The sequence below is a fragment of the Triticum aestivum genome, chromosome 5B (genome assembly GCF_018294505.1).
Source record: "Triticum aestivum cultivar Chinese Spring chromosome 5B, IWGSC CS RefSeq v2.1, whole genome shotgun sequence".
In the NCBI taxonomy this organism is placed as follows: domain Eukaryota; kingdom Viridiplantae; phylum Streptophyta; class Magnoliopsida; order Poales; family Poaceae; genus Triticum; species Triticum aestivum.
In genome coordinates this window covers 435,035,205-435,053,373 of record NC_057807.1, presented here as the reverse complement: position 1 = coordinate 435,053,373, position 18,169 = coordinate 435,035,205, and the positions used below count along the sequence as shown (strand labels likewise).

The 18,169-nt window shown below is 44.8% G+C and overlaps 1 protein-coding gene across 1 annotated transcript; it reads left to right on the top strand.

Annotated features, from left to right (window-relative positions):
- The first annotated feature begins 13,617 nt into the window (after positions 1–13,617).
- Positions 13,618–17,015, top strand: LOC123112293 (rhamnogalacturonan I rhamnosyltransferase 1). The gene is made up of 8 exons (XM_044533245.1): positions 13,618–14,172; positions 14,538–14,605; positions 14,723–14,811; positions 14,903–15,068; positions 15,159–15,448; positions 15,528–15,732; positions 15,816–15,970; positions 16,414–17,015. The coding sequence occupies exons 1-8, from the start codon at positions 13,884–13,886 to the stop codon at positions 16,655–16,657; spliced, it is 1,506 nt and encodes a 501-aa protein (XP_044389180.1). The 5' UTR covers positions 13,618–13,883; the 3' UTR covers positions 16,658–17,015.
- Positions 17,016–18,169: the final 1,154 nt, after the last annotated feature.

The following is an 18,169-nucleotide window of genomic DNA, read 5'->3' as shown; positions in this document are numbered from 1 at the left end:
TCATTGAAAGAACCTTTCACAGACGAATTTAACGGTGTGCTTTGTGTAAGTTGCATGTCATATATCATTGCTCTAATATTTGGTCAAAGTTAGCATCGAAAAACGCATTAGGCCCTATATAGATGGAAGGAGGGAGTAGCTTTGAATAGCATTTGTATAGTAAAACGGGGCAAGACTCTCTCTTTGTGTGGTGTGAATAGTTTTATTTTTTTCGTTTTCTTTTTGGTTGAGGGAAGTGCGAATTGATTTGGTACGTACAAGTACAATATTACTACACGTTAGGCTTGTCCCTAAAATTCAACCCGCGTCTTGTTATATCCCGAAAATTCAGATATCGTGCTCCCAAAACTGGCGCCTTCACAACCCGCGCCTTGCTATCCCGAAATTACAACGCGCGCGAAAACTCCCTCCAGCTGCCAAATCCCGACACGCGAAATCCCCCTTCTAACCCTGAGCCGAAAGGGCCGCTAGTTCAAATCAGTGGGGGGTACTTTTGTAACACACCCTACATTTTGGACAAGCGCGTCCCTAAGTCATGCTTCACCCCCTCCCATCGCCCCCTTTTCGCCATTCGAAATCCCAGGCCGCCATAACCTCTCCGCTCCAGCCGCGAAACTCCACCCTCCTCCGTCCGCCATGTCACCGCTGCCCAGCCGGAGCCTCTTCCCCGACGACGTCGTCCATTGCAACAGCTCGACGTCCCTCGTCCACCTCCCCGGATGAGGATCCGTCGTCCATCTCGCCGTCCCGCCGGTTCAGCCGCCCCGTCCTCCACCTCCAAGGAGCTTCTCCGGTGATCGCCTCGTCTATCGCGGCTGCTCCATTCCCACAGCGCCGCCTTAACCTGCTCCACCGGAACCGCAGCATCCTCACTGACTCCTCGGACGAAGCCGAGGCCTACTCGGCGCCACCAAAGAGGTTGTACACTCATCGCATCGCACCTTCTCCTTAACTCGACCTCCTGGCGTCGACGGTGCTCCATCCCACACCCCCATGGAGCGGCTACCTTGAAGCCGGTGCCGCGGGCGACATCTCCACGGCGGCTCTCCCCCAGTGCGAGGCCCCTTTGGCGGCGGCGGCCATACCAGCCGGATCTGCTGCTACTGCTCCGGCTCTCGCTCGATCACTCGCTCGCCCAGCTGCTGCTACTGCTCTCCCCCTCGCTCGTGCTGCTGCTCTGCTCCGATTAAGCCACACTTCAGTCGACTGAATCGACTTTTGGGTCAGTCGATTTTTAGGGGTTGGGGGGGCTCGCCGGAGTTAAGAAAGAACCACCCGCGGCGGGGACGGAGGCTCACCGGAGAGGTTCCCCACTATCTATCTTAGGGTTCAGAGTGGGGGGCGGGGGGCCTAGAGGGCTGGCCGGGGCGGTGGTGGCGAGTTGTTTCGGGGCGGCGAGGCGGCGCTGGGGCCGGCGGTTCGGCCAGTGATGGCTGGCGGCTCAGGGGGGTGCAGGTTGAAGATGAACTGCAAGCCCTCCCTAAACTACATGTCAAGTGCCTCCCTGCTACAAGTTTCTACATTAGCATTCAGATTCCACAATAAATTTCAGTTTTGACAGTTAAGTTCAGAGTCAACACTTTTTACCTCATCTGTTGTACTCAGGTGGTTTTTGGTGATGTTAATTTTACATCCATTTTACATCATCTACTGGAGATGCTATTAGAATCCCACTTGAGATTGACGATGTCTGTCTTGTGCTGCTTCGGCCTTGATGTCTTACGGCTCACCGGAGCTGCTCCAACGACAGAACGATCCATCACAACAGAGCAGTGTCCTGGACGCCGTCTACATATTCCTCAGATCTTCCTTCACACCTCCGACAGCCACCTCTACCTCAACTGCTTCAGCGACCACCTCTGTCTAACACGGCTACAGCAAAGAGGTTGTACACTTGTTGCATCACTTATTACTATACATTCACGTCGATCCATTAGGGCTATTTTGGTTCAATGGAAAAACGTCGATCCACTGGTTGTTACCATCACTCTAAATTTTTGCATGCTCTCCTTACATAATCTCACCATATTTTTTCGTATGCATGTCAGATATTGTACACAGTCATGCTGAACATGTAGAGAAAAAGAGAAGAGTTCTGCGCGGCAATATAATGTCATGCAGACGTCGCTCCATGGTGGGTTCAATGGCAAACCCTCCCCACCCCTCTCCAGATTGTAATCCAGAGGAAGATATCTGTTCTGAGGCGGTTACAGACGCCGCTGACCACTCCTATTTACCCCCCAAGGTGTTTGCTCTACCTTGGCATAATTATGTTAGTCATATCATGCATATGTTGCCTTGCAGTGCCTACTTTTGACATCATATATGTCATCTGCTTAGTTTAGACATGTTCTGTAATGCCACCTATTTAGTTTCTATATCATATATGGGAATTATGCAGTCTCATGTCTTTTAGCCAGCCATAATATATGTGAAATGTGCAATGCCATCCTGTTTAACCAGGCATCATATATTTGAATGATATCTTGCCCATCCTTTTCTTCATTACATTTCCATTTGTCGACAATGTTTGTACATTAAACTACTCTTCCTGTGAATCAGCCATTTGGGTGGGAGATGGAAAAATCTGGAGTGAAAACAAGGCCTTCAGAGCAGACAGTGCTACCTGTCGAAGCAGATCTCTTGTTGGGTCCCGATAGCTCCTCAGAGATGGATTCAGAGACAGATGACCAGTCCTATTCCCCCACTGAGGTGTATGCTCTAACTTGGCACGGTTATACTGCTCATATCATGCATACGGTGTCTTGCATTGCATAGTTTAGACATCATATACACAATATTCAACACCATGTTCTTAGTTCAGACATCATATCGAATGCCCTCTGTTTAGCATATAAATCACATATGTGAATTAAATGATGCGATCCTGATTACTTAGATAACATGTAGGTGAATTATGTCATGCGATCCTGTTTAGTTATTCATCATATCTTTGAATTATGTTATGCTATGCTATCCAGTTTAGATAGACATCATATATGTGAAATTATGTCATGCTATCCGTTTTAGTTAAACAATATACATGTCAACTATTTCATGCCCTCTTTTTTCCACACTATCTATTGCATCTGTCTCTCATACAATGTCTGTACATTCAACTATGTTTCCTGTTTATCAGCCATTTGAATTGGAGCGGGTGATGCCAGTATCTAGCGGACTAAAAACACGGTCTTCAAATAAAACAGTGCTACCTCTTGGTGGAGATAGCACCCCGGTTGTACATGCACAAGAACCAGCCCTACCACACATAACCCAAACTCTCGCAGATTGTACCCCTACTGCGATGGACAGAGAACCAGCTTCACCCAATCTAACCCCAACCCCAGCCGATAGTAACCCAGTTCCTGTTGACACAACACCATCTCCACCACAGAGCTCCCAAACAAGAGCAGTTAGTAAGGCAGCTCCAGTGCCCAAAGGGCCAGTACTATCACGGCGAACCCCAACTCCACCAGTTAGTACGCCTATTCCTGTGGAGGAAGCACAACCAGCTAGTCGTAGTTTAGCATCTATCGCATTTGATGTTGTTAAATCGTATGTGCGTATCTTCCCATCTTGGAAATATTATACTGAAGATGAAGGAAAATGCCAGTTGCAGGTGTTTGTCCAGGAGTTATGTGTAAGTAATGTTATTCATGGCAATTACTTTGCTTCGTCCCATACATCCTACCTCCATGATGGTTATAATACAACAAATTTTCCCATTTTTCTCTATAGAGAAGGACCGATTTGGAAACTCAGGATGAGGTAACCTGTGCTAATACCTCTGCTATCTTCAAGAATGCTTGGTGGCAGTATCGGAATTACCTGAAGAAAACGTACTTCACCGGCAAAGAAACTCATCAAATTCCCTTACGTTCTCCTGAGACACATTTACTGGACGATGACTGGGAACGCCTTGTTCTGTACTGGTCCCGAACCAAGAATGTGGTAAGGTCTATGAGCTCATTTTCTATTTTTAAGTATTATATTCTTGCGTCTTACTGTACTCTGTTCATGTAGAACAAGTGCCTAAACCTGAAGAACAACTGTTCTAATTTAAGATTCCATTGCTATCATAGTTCAAAAAAGCGCTAGGCGTTAATTGTGCGTTTTGCCACCGCCTTGCGCTTTACTGACCAAAGCGCATGCTTATGCGCAGTTATGCACAGATTATGCGTAGTTATGCGCAATGCGTTTTGCCAACGCCTAGAGCCTAGGCGCGCTTAAGCGCTCGCTTAGGCGCGCCTTTTTTAACTATGATTGCTTTGCTCTTGTATCACTGTATTTACTCATACAAACTTATTTTTAAATTGAAGGATCCAATCGAAACTCCAATGGCACAGCAGGTATGTTCACGCATGTTTCTTTAACAGGTTTGCTCTTATCAATAGCTCTGTTGATTTCAATTTCAATTGTGTATACAGTTGACTTTCATATCATGCACATTACTAGCATCACAACAGAGCCAATAGTGTTGTTGTACATGTAGACCCGTGGTACCCATCTGAAATCTTGTTGTGCCGTGTAGTTTCCCACGCTTTGTATTCTTTCACTGCTGCTTTGTCTTGAACTGATATGATTTGAACCGTGTCTCTATTTTGATTTGGCAAGACAATGCAGTGACCATAGGACATAGATATATGTTTGTTTGATGCTTTTATTATGTACTAGTACTTGGCAATAGAAGACTTGGTAGTTTAATCCTGTCCACCTTACTAATGAACTGGTTCACCGAAATGAGTTTCATATACTAGTACATGCTAAACTTGTTATGTGTCTGCTTGTTTCTTCTTTTAGAATGCTGACAGAATATTGGGGAAGAGTGCCTTATTAAGCAATGGTAAAGGAAGTAATGCAGATAAGGTTCAGGATAGTGACACATCCTTGTTGGTCTCCAACAAAGCTGATAAAACAGCTAAGGAAGACTATCTTGAAGACAGCGAGACAACCCCAAAGTCCTGTCTTGGTTTAGTGTTCGAGTTACTGGCCACTACCGCTTGCACAAGCTATTCAAACTCACTGTCTGAATCAGTTCGGTTTCTTGAGTCTCAACTACAAGCTGAAAGACATCGATCAGCTGTGCTGCGACAAGAAGCGGAAGGACTGCGAAAGTCCCTGGAGCATTCAGATGCATACTTTCTGGTGCAACAGCAAGCGTTGGAGGATTTTAGCGCCAAACAGGACAAAGCTAATCAGCTTGCTAAGCTTATTGCCAGCATGGTGGATACCCAGGATAACGTTTCTTGAGCTCTTCTGAAGTTGTTTCAGTTATGCTCTTGTTTTGCTGCCGCGTTTATTTGCACTGGTGGCCAATTTTGACAGCCAGTGTATGTAATGTGTTGCTTTGTTCCCTATATTTGCACTGGTGGCGAACTTTGATGCCCAGTGGATGTAATATGTGTAATAGGGGTAATAGGCTAGCATTAATTGCTTGCTTATTTATTTCCTTATTGTCTTGTTTAGTTGTTTGCTTGTAGTCACTGCAGTTCTTTTTCTGTTTTTTCTAGTGGCCACAATAGCCTATTTTTGGTAACTAGGCCAAAATAATCATGGCGACACACGGACTGTTGTAACCATGGGCCTCCTGCAGGACGTATGATCCATGGGCCTTCGTCCGGCCGTAGGATCCATTGGCCTTCTATATGGGCCGTAGGATCCATCGGCCTTCTATACGGGCCTTAGGGTCCATGGGCCTTCTACGGGCCATAGGGTCCATGGACCTTCTACGGGCAGTACGATCCATGGGCCTTCTACGGGCCGTACTATCCATGGGCCTCATACGGGCCGTAGGATCCATGGGCCTTCTACAAGGCGTATCATCATTTCGCCAATCATGGGTCATACTATTCATGGACCATAACGGGCCGTTAATAGGCCGTATTTGATAACTCTATGAAAACAGCCCAACGGGTTTTTTTGACATGAAAACGGCCCAACGTATTAACGGTCCGCAAATGGGCCGACTGTAACGACGGGCTGAATTTGGCCCACAAGCAGAAAATGACAGTAACGGGCCGTATGTAACCGAATGCTGCAAATGAGCCCAAGAATCAATGGGCCCTGAGAAGGCCGAAACATAACTTGGGCTGGAAACGGCCCAATGGAATAACGGGCCGTTAATGGGTATAAAGTGATTCATTGTTCATTACGGGCCAATTTCACCACGGGCCGTTAATGGGCCAAGAGTTACAAAGGTCCTCATATGGGCCGAAAGAAGTCATGTGCCACACATGGGCCGGAAGTTAAAATGGGCTGAATCATATTGGACGACCCAGATGACGCTAGTGGGCCTAATTCGGATAGGGCGTAACGGGCCCTGGGTTAGCGGGTTGTAAATGGGCTATATGCGAACATGCCGTTAATAGGCTTTCCGTGGGCCGACCCGCCACCTTTTGACCAAGTCAAACGGGCCGGCCTTTTCACAGGAATGGTCCTCTATTGGGCCGTGCCACGTGTCGCCATATCATAGGCGCCTTCGGTCCAATGAGCGGATGCCATCTGTCCCAACGGTGAGCCGACACATGTTTCCTCCAGCAAATGATGATTTTACACGTGGAAAATCCCCATTGGTCGGGGCTGTTAACGGGTTATCGGATCCAAAACCCGACCCGATAGCTTAACGGCGTTCCGTTACGGTGGATGCCACGTGTCGGTCACCCTTGACGAAAGCACTTCTGTGACGCGCGATTTATCTTCATGGAAGTGGACACTTCCGTGATGATAATTTTGGTAATGTCATGGAACACTTATACGACAGCACATGTATGACTATCTTGATTCTATCATAAATTTGTCATGGATGTACATGCATGACAAAAAACGCGACCTACTGTGACAAACACGTATCATCACGGAAGTGTATTTTTTTTGTAGTGATATCAACAAGCAACCACGTCTTTCAAAATATCAACACTAAAGAAAGTTATCCCTAGCCCATCATGCTCAATCATTGACCCATTCATGAAACACGCTAGCATATTAGCAAGATCCAATGCTCAAGTACGATCATAGTGCCCCTTATTTGGTGCTTTATAAGAGAAGATGGAGACTCAAATAAAAATAAAATTTTCATAAAGTAAATAGATAAGCCCTTCGCAGAGGGAAGTAGGGATTTGTAGAGGTGCCAGAGCTCAAAGCTTAAATTGAGAGATAATTTTTTTTTGGGAGGCATACTTTTCCCCTCAACGAAAACGACCGAGTAATTCCCAACACTTTCCATGCTAGATATATCCTAGACGGTTCCCAAACAGAAAATAAAGTTTATTCCTTTTTCCACCATTCTTTCACAACCCATGGCTAGCCGTATCCACGGGTGCCTTCCATACCAACACTTTCCAAGGAATTTATTATTTCACAACATAAAGTAAATTTCTTTTTCATGTTGGGACTAGGCATCCCTATTACTGATGTACTCTCGTGCAATGACAAGTGAATAAACACTCATCTTGAGAATAACACATCTAGCATGGAAAATATTGGCCACCCCTATCGCTTCATGAGCGGTACGAGCACACAAAAAGGAAATTTATTTTGAAAATTGGAGATGGCACATACAAATTTGCTTATAATGGCATGGGAATACCGCATATAGGTAGGTATGGTGGACTCATATGGCAAAACTGGGTTTAAGGATGTTGGATGCACAAGTAGTATTTCTATTTAGTACAAGTGGAGGCTAGCAAAAAGATTGAGAAGTAACCAACCAAGAAATGAAAAATCACGTAAGCAAGCATTAAGCATAACTAACACCGAATAATGCACCACAAGTAGGATGTAATTTCATTGCATGACTATGGACTTTCGTGCTTGCATAGGGAATCACAAACCTTAACACGAATGTTCTTACTAAAGCATAGTTACTCACCAACATGACTCACATATCATTATCATCATATCTCAAAACTATTACAAAGAATCAAGTTTATTTTGCCCAATGATCTTCATGAAAGTGTTTATTATATCCCTCTTGAATGTCTATTACTTTGGGACTAGTTTCATATGTTGCCATTGCTTTTAACAAGCTCAAACAATAAGTGAAGAACATGAGCATAAATTTTTTTCGTCTCTCAAAATAATATAAGTGAAGAATGAGAGAATTTCTTCAAAAATTACTAACTCTCAAATAAATCTAAGTGAAGCATGAGAGCATTTCTTAAAAATATATTAAAGCACATCGTGCTCAAAAAGATATAAGTGAAGCACTAGAGCAATTCCATAGCTCAATTTTTTTAAGTGAAGCATAAAGAACAATTCTAACAAATCATAGCATAATTTTGGCTCTATCAAATAGGTGTGTCCAGCAAGGATACTTGTGACAAACTAAAAAGCAAAACAAGTAAAGACTCATATAATACAAGATGCTCCAAGCAAAACTCATGATATGTGACGAATAAAAATATAGCTCCAATTAAAATACCGATGGTCATTAGAAGAAAGAGGGGATGCCACTCGGGGCATCCCTAAGCTTAGTTGCTTGTTCCTCCTTGGATATTATCTTGGAGTGCCATGGGGCATCCCCAAGCTTAGGCTCTATTTACTCCTTATCCCTTCATCCATCGTGATCTCACCGAAAACTTGAAAACTTCAATCACACAAAACTTAACAAAACCTTCGTGAGATCCGTTAGTATAAGAAAACCAATCTTCACTTTAAGTACTGTTGCAAACTCATTCATATTTTATTTTTTGCATTATACTACTTGTTTCTAAATTTTCCATGGCTTATACCCCCCCCCCCCCGCGATACAATCCATAAGTTCATCAAAATAAGCACACAATGCAAAGAAAATAGAATCTGTCAAAAACAGAACAGTCTATAAAGATGAGAACTGATCTCATACTTCTGTAACTCTAAAAATTCTTAAAAATTAGGACAACGTAGGCAATTGTTATATCAATCTTGTGTAAAACAATCAGAGCAAAATCACGTTTCCGTGGTTTATGAAAATTATTTTACTGGGTGCAAAAGTTTCTGTTTTTCAACGAGATCAAATCAACTATCACCCAACATGATCCCAAAGGCTTAGCTTGGCCCAAAAACTAATTAAAACATAAAAATACAATCATAACAGTAGCATAATTGTGCAATCACTGAAAAATAGAAAGAAAAAGGCAAAAATAAATTTTATTCATTGGGTTGCCTCCTAACAAGTGCTATCATTTTACGCCCCTAGCAAGGCATAATTCATAGATTCAAGTGTTGTCATCTTTAGTTTTAGATCCATAGGATGCCCTCATGATTGATTCATATGGTGGCTTAATTCTTGTTCTAAGGAAGTGTTCCATACCTTTTCTTAGTGGAAATTGAAATTTAATATTGCCTTCTTTCATATCAATCACGACACCTATAGTGCGTAAAAATGGTCTACCAAGAATAATTGCACAAGATGGATTGCAATCAATATGAAGAACAATAAAATCTATGGGCACATAGTTCCTATTTGCAAGAATGAGATCATCATTAATTCTTCCCAAAGGCTTTTTAATAGTAGAATCCGCCAAGTGCAAATTAAGAGAACATTCTTCAATATCGGTAAGACCAAGCACATCACATAAAGATTTTGGAATTGTGGAAACACTAGCACCCAAATCACATAAAGCAAAACACTCATAATTTTTAATCATGAATTTAATCGTAGGTTCCCATTCATCATGTAATTTCCTAGGAATTGAAACTTCTAATTCCAACTTTTCTTCAAAAGCTTTCATCATGGCATCGACGATATATTTAGTAAAAGCTTTGTTTTGTTCATAAGCATGGGGTGAATTTATCATGGATTGCAATGAAGAAATACATTCAAGCAAAGAGCAACTATCATAATTAAAGTATTTGTAATCCAAAAGAGTGGGAACATCACTAGTTAAAGTTTTGACCTCTCCAAACCCACTTTAATCAATCTTCTCATCAAGATTTTCACCCTCCGAATTATCGGGATGCCTTCTAGCTAAAGTCGACTCTTCTTCAGTCCCTTTTTCATCAACTTTAATTTTACTAAACAAGGAATCAATAGAAGAAACACCAATCATTTTAAGATCTTCATCATTTTTATGAAAGCAATCACTAAAAAACGCTCTTTCTAAAAATTCTCTTTTAGCTCTAAGCATAGCATTTCTTTTCTTACTTTCATCCATAGAAACATATAAAGCTTTAATTGGTTCATCAACTTTGGATACAAAAGCTTTCAACTTGAGATTTTCTACATCGTGAGAAATTTTATCAATGCTTCTAGATATATCATCAATTTTATTCAACTTTTATTCTATTGTAGTATTGAAATTTTTTTGAGCATTGATAAATATTTAATATTATTCTCAAGATCAGAGGTGTTCCTATTATTATTGTAAGAAGAATTACCATAGGAATTACCATAATTATTAGAGGAATTGACAGCAAAATACCTAGAATTAAAATTACCTCTATAAGCATTGTTATTAAAATTATTTCGCGAGATAAAATTTGCATCTACGGGACCACTCTTTTGCTAATCAAAGTAGACAAAGGCACATCATTAAGATAAATAGGAGCACTTTTATTAGCAACCAATTTCATAAGAGCATCTACTTTTTCACTCAAAGAATTTGTTAGAAAAACTTGTGGTAGATACTTGCAACCCGATGCTTATGAGGGGTTATCAATCCCTCTGCTGGTAACGGCGCTAGAAATTGTCAAGTTGATGGGATAAAATTTGTGGTAGATTGGATAAATAGATCTCGATAAAACATGCAATAAAAGATGCGAATAAAAAGTGCAGCACTGTAGTTTTGGGCTTTTGGAATAATAGATATGAAAACAAATGCGAATAGAAATAGATCTCAAAGCAAATATGATAAAGAATAGACCGGGGGGCTGTATATTTCACTAGTGGCTTCTCTCGAGAAAATAGCATACAGTGGGTAAACAAATTATTGTTGGACAATTGATAGAACATTGAATAATTATGATGATATCCACGCAATGATCATTATATAGGCATCACGTCTAAGATTAGTAGACCGACTCCTGCCTGCATCTACTACTATTACACCACACATCGACCGCTATCCAGCATGCATCTAATGTATTAAGTTCATGGAGAAACGGAGTAATGCAATAAGAACGATAACATGATGTAGACGAGATCTATTCATGTAGGAATATCCCCCATCTTGTTATCCTTAATAGCAACGATACATGCATGTCTTGCTTCCTCTTCTGTCACTGGGAAAGAACACCGCACGATCGAACCCATCACAAAGCACCTCTTCCCATGGCAAGAAAAAATGATCTAGTCAGCCTAACTAAACCAAATATTCGAAGAAGAAATACGAGGCTATAAGTAATCATGCATATAAGAGATCAAAGAACACTCAAATAACTTTCATGGATATAGATCTGATCATAAACTCAAAGTTCATCGAATCCCAACGAACACACCGCAAAAAGAGTTACATCAAATAGATCTCCAAGAGACCATTGAATTGAGAATCAAAAGAGCGAGAGGAAGCCATCTAACTACTGCCTACGGGCCCATAGGTCCACAATGAACTACTCACGCATCATCGGAGAGGCACCAATGAGGATGATGAACCCCTCCGTGATGGAGTCTAGATTGGATCTCGTGGTTCTGGAACTTGCGGCGGCTGGAATTGTGTTTCGTCGACTCCCCTAGGGTTTCTGGAATATTTGGAGATTTATAGGGCAAAGAGGCTGTGCGGGAGGCCACCGAGGTGGGCACAACTCACCAGGGCGCGTCTGGGCCTCCAGGTGGGTTGTGCCCCCCTCGGGCCACCCCTCTGGTACTTCTTTGGCCCAAGTTGTTCCTTCTGGTACATAAAAATTCTCCAAAAAGTTTCGCTGTGTTTGGACTCCGTTTGGTACTGATATTCTGCGAAGTAAAAGACAAGCAAAAAACAGCAACTGGCATTGGGCACTATGTCAATAGGTTAGTCCGAAAAAATGATATAAAGTTGCTATAAAATGATTGTAAAACATCCAAGAATGATAATATAACATCATGTAACAATCAAAAACTATAAATACGTCGGAGACGTATCAGAGACAGGATAATCTCCATTCTCCATAATGGAGTCAGGGGCTATGTTATTTTATGCTATTTTACCATAGAGATGGGTAGCAGGTCCTAGCTAATACTCATGATCATGTGCTAAGAACAATTAACTAGGGTTGGTTATGACTATGACCGATGATGAGTATGACTTGTTATTATGATAACGAGTAGAAGTTGTTAGATGCCTATATATGATGATGATGGGTACGACTTGTTATTATGATAACGATGATGAGTTATTATTATGATGATGATGCTGAGTTGTTATATGAGCATGATAAGTTATTATATATATATATCAGTGGGTGAAATAAACGTGGATTAGATTCAAGTGGAGGCAACATGGTAGTACTTTCGATTTGCATCATGTTGCCTCCACTTGAATCTAATCCATATCTCTTTCACCCACTGGTATAATAACTCATCTTGATCATAAAATCATATGATGAAACTACTATATAAAACATGTACAAATACATCACCAATATGCTACAAAAAAGAAAATACAGGAAAATTTAGCAGTAGCGTTACGGTTAGCCGTAGCGCTGTTTATCTCCAGCGCTACTAGCTATGTGTGGTTAGCAGTAGCGCGGGACAACCAACACTACTGCTACAAGTTAGCTGTAGCGTCGTACTATACCCGCGCTACCGCTAGCCTAAAAATCAGCGCTACTAGTAGGCTTTCTCCTAGTAGTGGAAGGATGACGTAGATCAAGGGGTGATTTGGTGCGAGGGAGAAGAGGGACGAGGGAGAGAGGTCTTTGTTCATTCGGTCGCCGCCAAGGAGAAGAGGAGATGGATGCGTGGGTTGGGCCCACGCGCGTGAGTCAGTTACCTGGGCGAGACGCCAAGGTACATGGCGTTTGGGCCTCACGTAGCAGGTCAACGAACCAACGGTTCGGACGAGTGGGTCAGGGACCTATTGTCTCCCGTGTAAGTTGGACGCCAGGAATGTTGGCGTGACAAAAAAGGGCAGAGTTGAAACTTTTCTGAAAACAAGATCAATTTTGAATTTGTTATAGCAGAAAAGGTTAAAACAAAAATTTTGTCCTAGCTTTGATATGCGAAACCAAATGTCTGCCAGTTCCTATCAATGCTTTAATTTCTGTCAATGGTACTAATAAAATTCTCTCGGAAATAAATGCTGCTAGTACTACAACCTCAGAAAGCAAGGTTTCTTGCGAGGTAGTATTCCTGGGCAACGCAGACATTCGGGCGCCAACCACAAATATTCTTTCCTCCCATTTCAGAAATCTATCCGGGCGATAAGTTCGTTTTCTCGGCACGCGGGGCCAGGCCCCACGCGTCAGCCACACGAAGCACCCCTGATGACAGACGACCCCGGGGCCCACCTCAGGCAACGGAGTCAAAATAGACCGTCCATAGACGTGCTCCATGGACCGATCCCCGCTCACTTCCCTCTGACTCTACGGGCCGGCACGGTGAGCTTGTCCCATCGGTCCATAGACCTCGTCCGTGTAGACCTGCTGCGTTTGTACGGACAGCCCCCGCTGCTGCCGTGTGCGTACAAATAGACCAGCCTGGCCACGCGGGCGCGCTTTGACACGCGCTTCGTCCCTCGCCGCCGGTGCCCGCGCCGGCAGTACGGACACGCCACCCCCTTGCGGCGCAGCGCGCTCACAGGTTTCGGCGAGGAGGCGAGGACTAGTAGGAAACACAACCCAAGATATAAGCGAGTGGGAGAGAGGGGCTTTGATCGCGCGAGTACCATTCAGACGGCGGGCAGGAGGGAGGCGGCGCGGCGCGGCACAGCACCGCCTTGCCCGCTCGGCCTCGGGTGGGGGGTTTCTTCTCGCGCGGCGCTGCGGACGAGATGGGCGCCGGCGGGAAGGCCGGGAAGGCGCGGCGGGCGGCGCGGGTGAGCCTCTGGGTGGCGCGCGCCAGCACCACCGTGCTGCTCTGGACCTGCGTCGTCGTGCTGCTCGCGGCGGCCTTCGGGGAGCACCTGGCACCCAGCGTGCTGGGCCTGAGCGGGGTCTGGTCCGGCTGCCTCGCGCAGACGCTCGTCATCGTGCAGCGCCCGCTGCTGCTGCCGGCGGACCGCGAGAGGGTCGCCGCCACCGCCACCGCCGCCGCCGTCGCGCTACCGCTGCCACCCAAGCGTATGTCGGTCGATTCCTGCTTCTTTTGCTCCCCTTCTCCCACACTTCTCCGGTTAGGAATTAGGAATCATCTGCGGATCAGGCGGCTTCCCTTCCTTCTTTGCTCAGGAATATTCGGGCCTTCCATTAATGCTTTCCCCTTTCCATTTGTCGCCTTCCCTGCGAGATTGGTTGGGTTAGCACCTCTTTTTTGGGTCGATCAGCTCATGTCCGATCAATTTGGTCCAAGGATTCCGCATTCGTCGGGAACAGTTCACTTCCATGGCTCGATTAACCATTGGGTGTCTCCTGTGCGGTTTACTACTACTGATTCTAACCCTGTTGCAGCCTCTACCTCCATTTGATTTGTTCGGTTCTATGTTCAGGAATCTACAAGAACAATGGCTATCTGATGGTGTCCTGCAATGGCGGTCTCAACCAGATGCGCGCCGCTGTAAGTACAGCTTGTGACATCTCAATGCATCTAATTTACTGCGCTGTCTATATTTCTGAGCCATTGCTGCTGTTCAAATACTGGAACTGAACCATGAAAGTTCCACTGGTAAATCAGATATGCGATATGGTGACGGTTGCAAGATACTTGAATGTCACACTCATCGTGCCGGAGTTGGATAAAACTTCATTTTGGGCTGATCCTAGGTCAGCATTTCTTTCTGCTGTCACTGCAGTTCTTAACAACTCAGTTCAAGGACTGCCTTTGTCTTATCCTTTTCTGTTGCTTTGCCTACAGTGAGTTCCGAGATATATTTGATGTGGACTACTTCATAGCATCATTGAGAGATGAGGTCCGGATACTGAAAGAGCTCCCTCCACGGCTGAAAAAGAGAGTTGAACAGGGATATCTTCGCTCCATGCCGCCTGTCAGCTGGTCTGATATATCCTATTACCATAATCAGGTTTGCTTGCATCTCTCCGTTTCTTGTGATGTATCCGAATCATATGCACACCCAGATAATGATTCTAAGTAGTTGTTTTTGGGAAAACAGATTTTACCAATATTAAAGAAGTACAAAGTTCTCCATCTGAATAAAACAGATGCTCGGCTTGCAAATAATGGCCTACCCATGGAGATTCAGAAACTGAGGTGCCGTGTCAATTTTGATGCATTGAGATTTACCCCTGAAATAGAAGAGCTGGGCAGGCGTGTGGTTCAAATTCTTCGTCAGAATGGACCCTTTGTGGTTCTCCACTTGCGGTATGAGATGGACATGCTTGCCTTCTCCGGGTGTACACATGGTTGCAGCAACGAGGAGGCCGAGGAGCTCACAAGAATGAGGTATTGCATCCTCATCCAATTTTTCTCAAGATGTTGTAGACCTTTAGTTGACAAATGAATTGTGCCTTGAACTTGGAAGATACGCTTACCCATGGTGGAAAGAGAAAGTGATCGACTCCAAGGCGAAGAGGAAAGACGGGCTCTGTCCATTAACACCAGAGGAGATTGCGATGGTACTAAAGGCACTCGACATTGATCGCCATTATCAAATATATATTGCTGCTGGTGAAATATATGGTGGACAAAGAAGAATGGCTGCACTGACCTCAGCTTATCCCAATGTGGTTAGTTCAACATCTTCAACACAGAACTGCATGCTTATCATCTCTTTTATATCTAAAGTTTATTTGTTATTGGTGATGATCAGGTAAGAAAGGAGACGTTATTGCCTTCAGGACTCAGGTTTTTCCAGAACCATTCTTCCCAGATGGCAGCATTGGATTATATGGTGTCCTTGGAGAGTGATGTTTTCATCCCCACTTATGATGGTAACATGGCAAAAGTTGTTGAAGGCCATCGCAGGTACTTTTGTCAAGTTCCAGCCTTTCCCTTGTTATGTGACACTGTATCATGTTATACTTGTGACTAGACATAGAAGTTTGTCCCTTGGAATAAATATCAAGAAAAAAACTATTACCTCCTCGCATAAAAGAAAGAAAGAAAGGAAAGAAACACCTAGTACCTGCCCCATGCCATGCTGCATGATCGCAATGTTCTCAACCATTCTTATAGGAGTAGCAGGATTTTCTCAAACCCAAACTTTTAGAATGTTTCATTTCAATTGCGTGATAATAGTCAAATGCCTGAAACATGAACAATGGTGTTGCGTATACAGTTTTTTCATGATTGCATCCTCAGTAAAATTAATGTTTGCAAGCTGAAACTATGGGGATGTCATAATCTTGTTTCTGAAAAAACCTTTTGCCCCATTTTCATTCAACTGTTGTTTTGTACCCTGTCCACAGATACTTGGGGTTCAAGAAGACAGTGCTACTTGACCGGAAACTTATAGTTGAGCTGGTGGATGAGTACAAAAACGGCACATTGAGCTGGGCCGATTTCTCCTCCTCTGTGAAGGCATCACACACGAGCCGCATGGGCGCGCCGTCCAGGAGGCAGGTGATTCCGGACAAACCCAAGGAAGAGGACTACTTCTACGCGAATCCTCATGAGTGCTTGCACCAACCGGATGAGCTATCAGCTCTATGATACCCCCGGATATATACACATTCTTTCCAGAGCCTTGTGCTGGCTTGGCTTGGATTACATTTCTTGAGTAGGCATAATTGGAGATCTAGTTGCAATTGCATTGATGGGGACAGGCACCTGGGAGATAAATAGTGCCTTTTGCTAGGTGATAATATACACAGATTGGCATGATTTTGCCAGTTTTTCGTCGTTGTTGTTGTCGGAATAAGCAGCATGTGATTTTGTGTTGTACATATGAGCATAGGAGTTAGAAGAAAACTACACGCACGAGTTGGGGTTTTCGGTTTCTGTATTGACCTTGCATGTGATGTGATGCATATATACATTGTGATGGTGATGGTCAGAAGTTCTTCTTCCATTGTACTCCCTCTGTAAACTAATATAAGAGCGTTTAGATCACTAAAGTAGTGATCTAAACGCTCTTATATTAGTTTACAGAGGGAGTACAATGGTTTGGATGATTTGGCTGAACTGACTGATGATACTGGTGGTTAGCTCTGGGGGTGGCAGCCCCCTGGTCTGCCTGTGCGAGCTCGTCCCCGTGGCCGGCTCGTCGATGGTGTTGCCGGCTCGTCGGATCGGCTTCGGCCGGATCTGGCGGGCTGTGGTCGGTTTTGGTTGTCTGCGTCCGTGGGTTCTGCCACGACTGGGAGCTCTGTTCTCCGGTGTGCGGTGCCCGTGCAGTGGTGGTGGGTGCCAGATGTTGGATCTGGCTCATCTGTTTTGGCAGACGGACGACGAGGGAGGAGGTGGCTCTGGCGCGGCGTCGGAGGTGTGCGGGCCAGCGGAGTGCTCTGCGTGGGACTGTTGTTCGTGCTGCTCCAGGCGAAAGCCTAGCCGATGCTCGCCGGCCGGCGGCGGCGGCGCCCGTGGGCGTCGCTTTCCTCCTTGGAGGCTCCGTCGAGGAGTTTTTGCACTTCCTCAGCTCTCGGGTTAAGATCTACGGGCGAAAGTCATGATCCTGTTCGATTGGGCGGCGGCGGCATCTTCAATGTCGTTTTCCCTCTTTGGGGCGCCGTCTTGGAGATCTTGGCCCCTTTTGTGCTTCCTGCAGGCTGGACGTGCGCGGCATCATGGTTGGCCGGTGTGCAACTGGTGATGCGTGTGGTTGGCGTTGCGACTCGTGTGATGACGACGATGATGGCGTGCGAAGCTGGGTCGCGGCTTGCCCTTCTGATGTCGACGGTCCGGTGCGCCAATGGGCGTGCCTATGCTGGCTTCTGGCTGTGACAGAGAAGTCGGAGCTGCGTGCGATGCCTCTGCGGCAACGATGACTCCACGAGGGCGGTTTTCAGCGGGCGGTGCTCTCCGGATGATGCGCTGGACTAGGTCGGCGCGAGGCTTGCAACTTTCTCCTATGAAGCATTTCAGCAAAATCGGAGCTGCCATGTCCTCGACGTTTCGGTCGACCATTTGGCTTGTCTGTGGCCAGGTCGGCTGTGTGTGCCCCGTGTGGGGTTGTATCTGGGTTTTCGCCCGGTTTTCCTCTAATTAACCGGACAAATCTCTTCT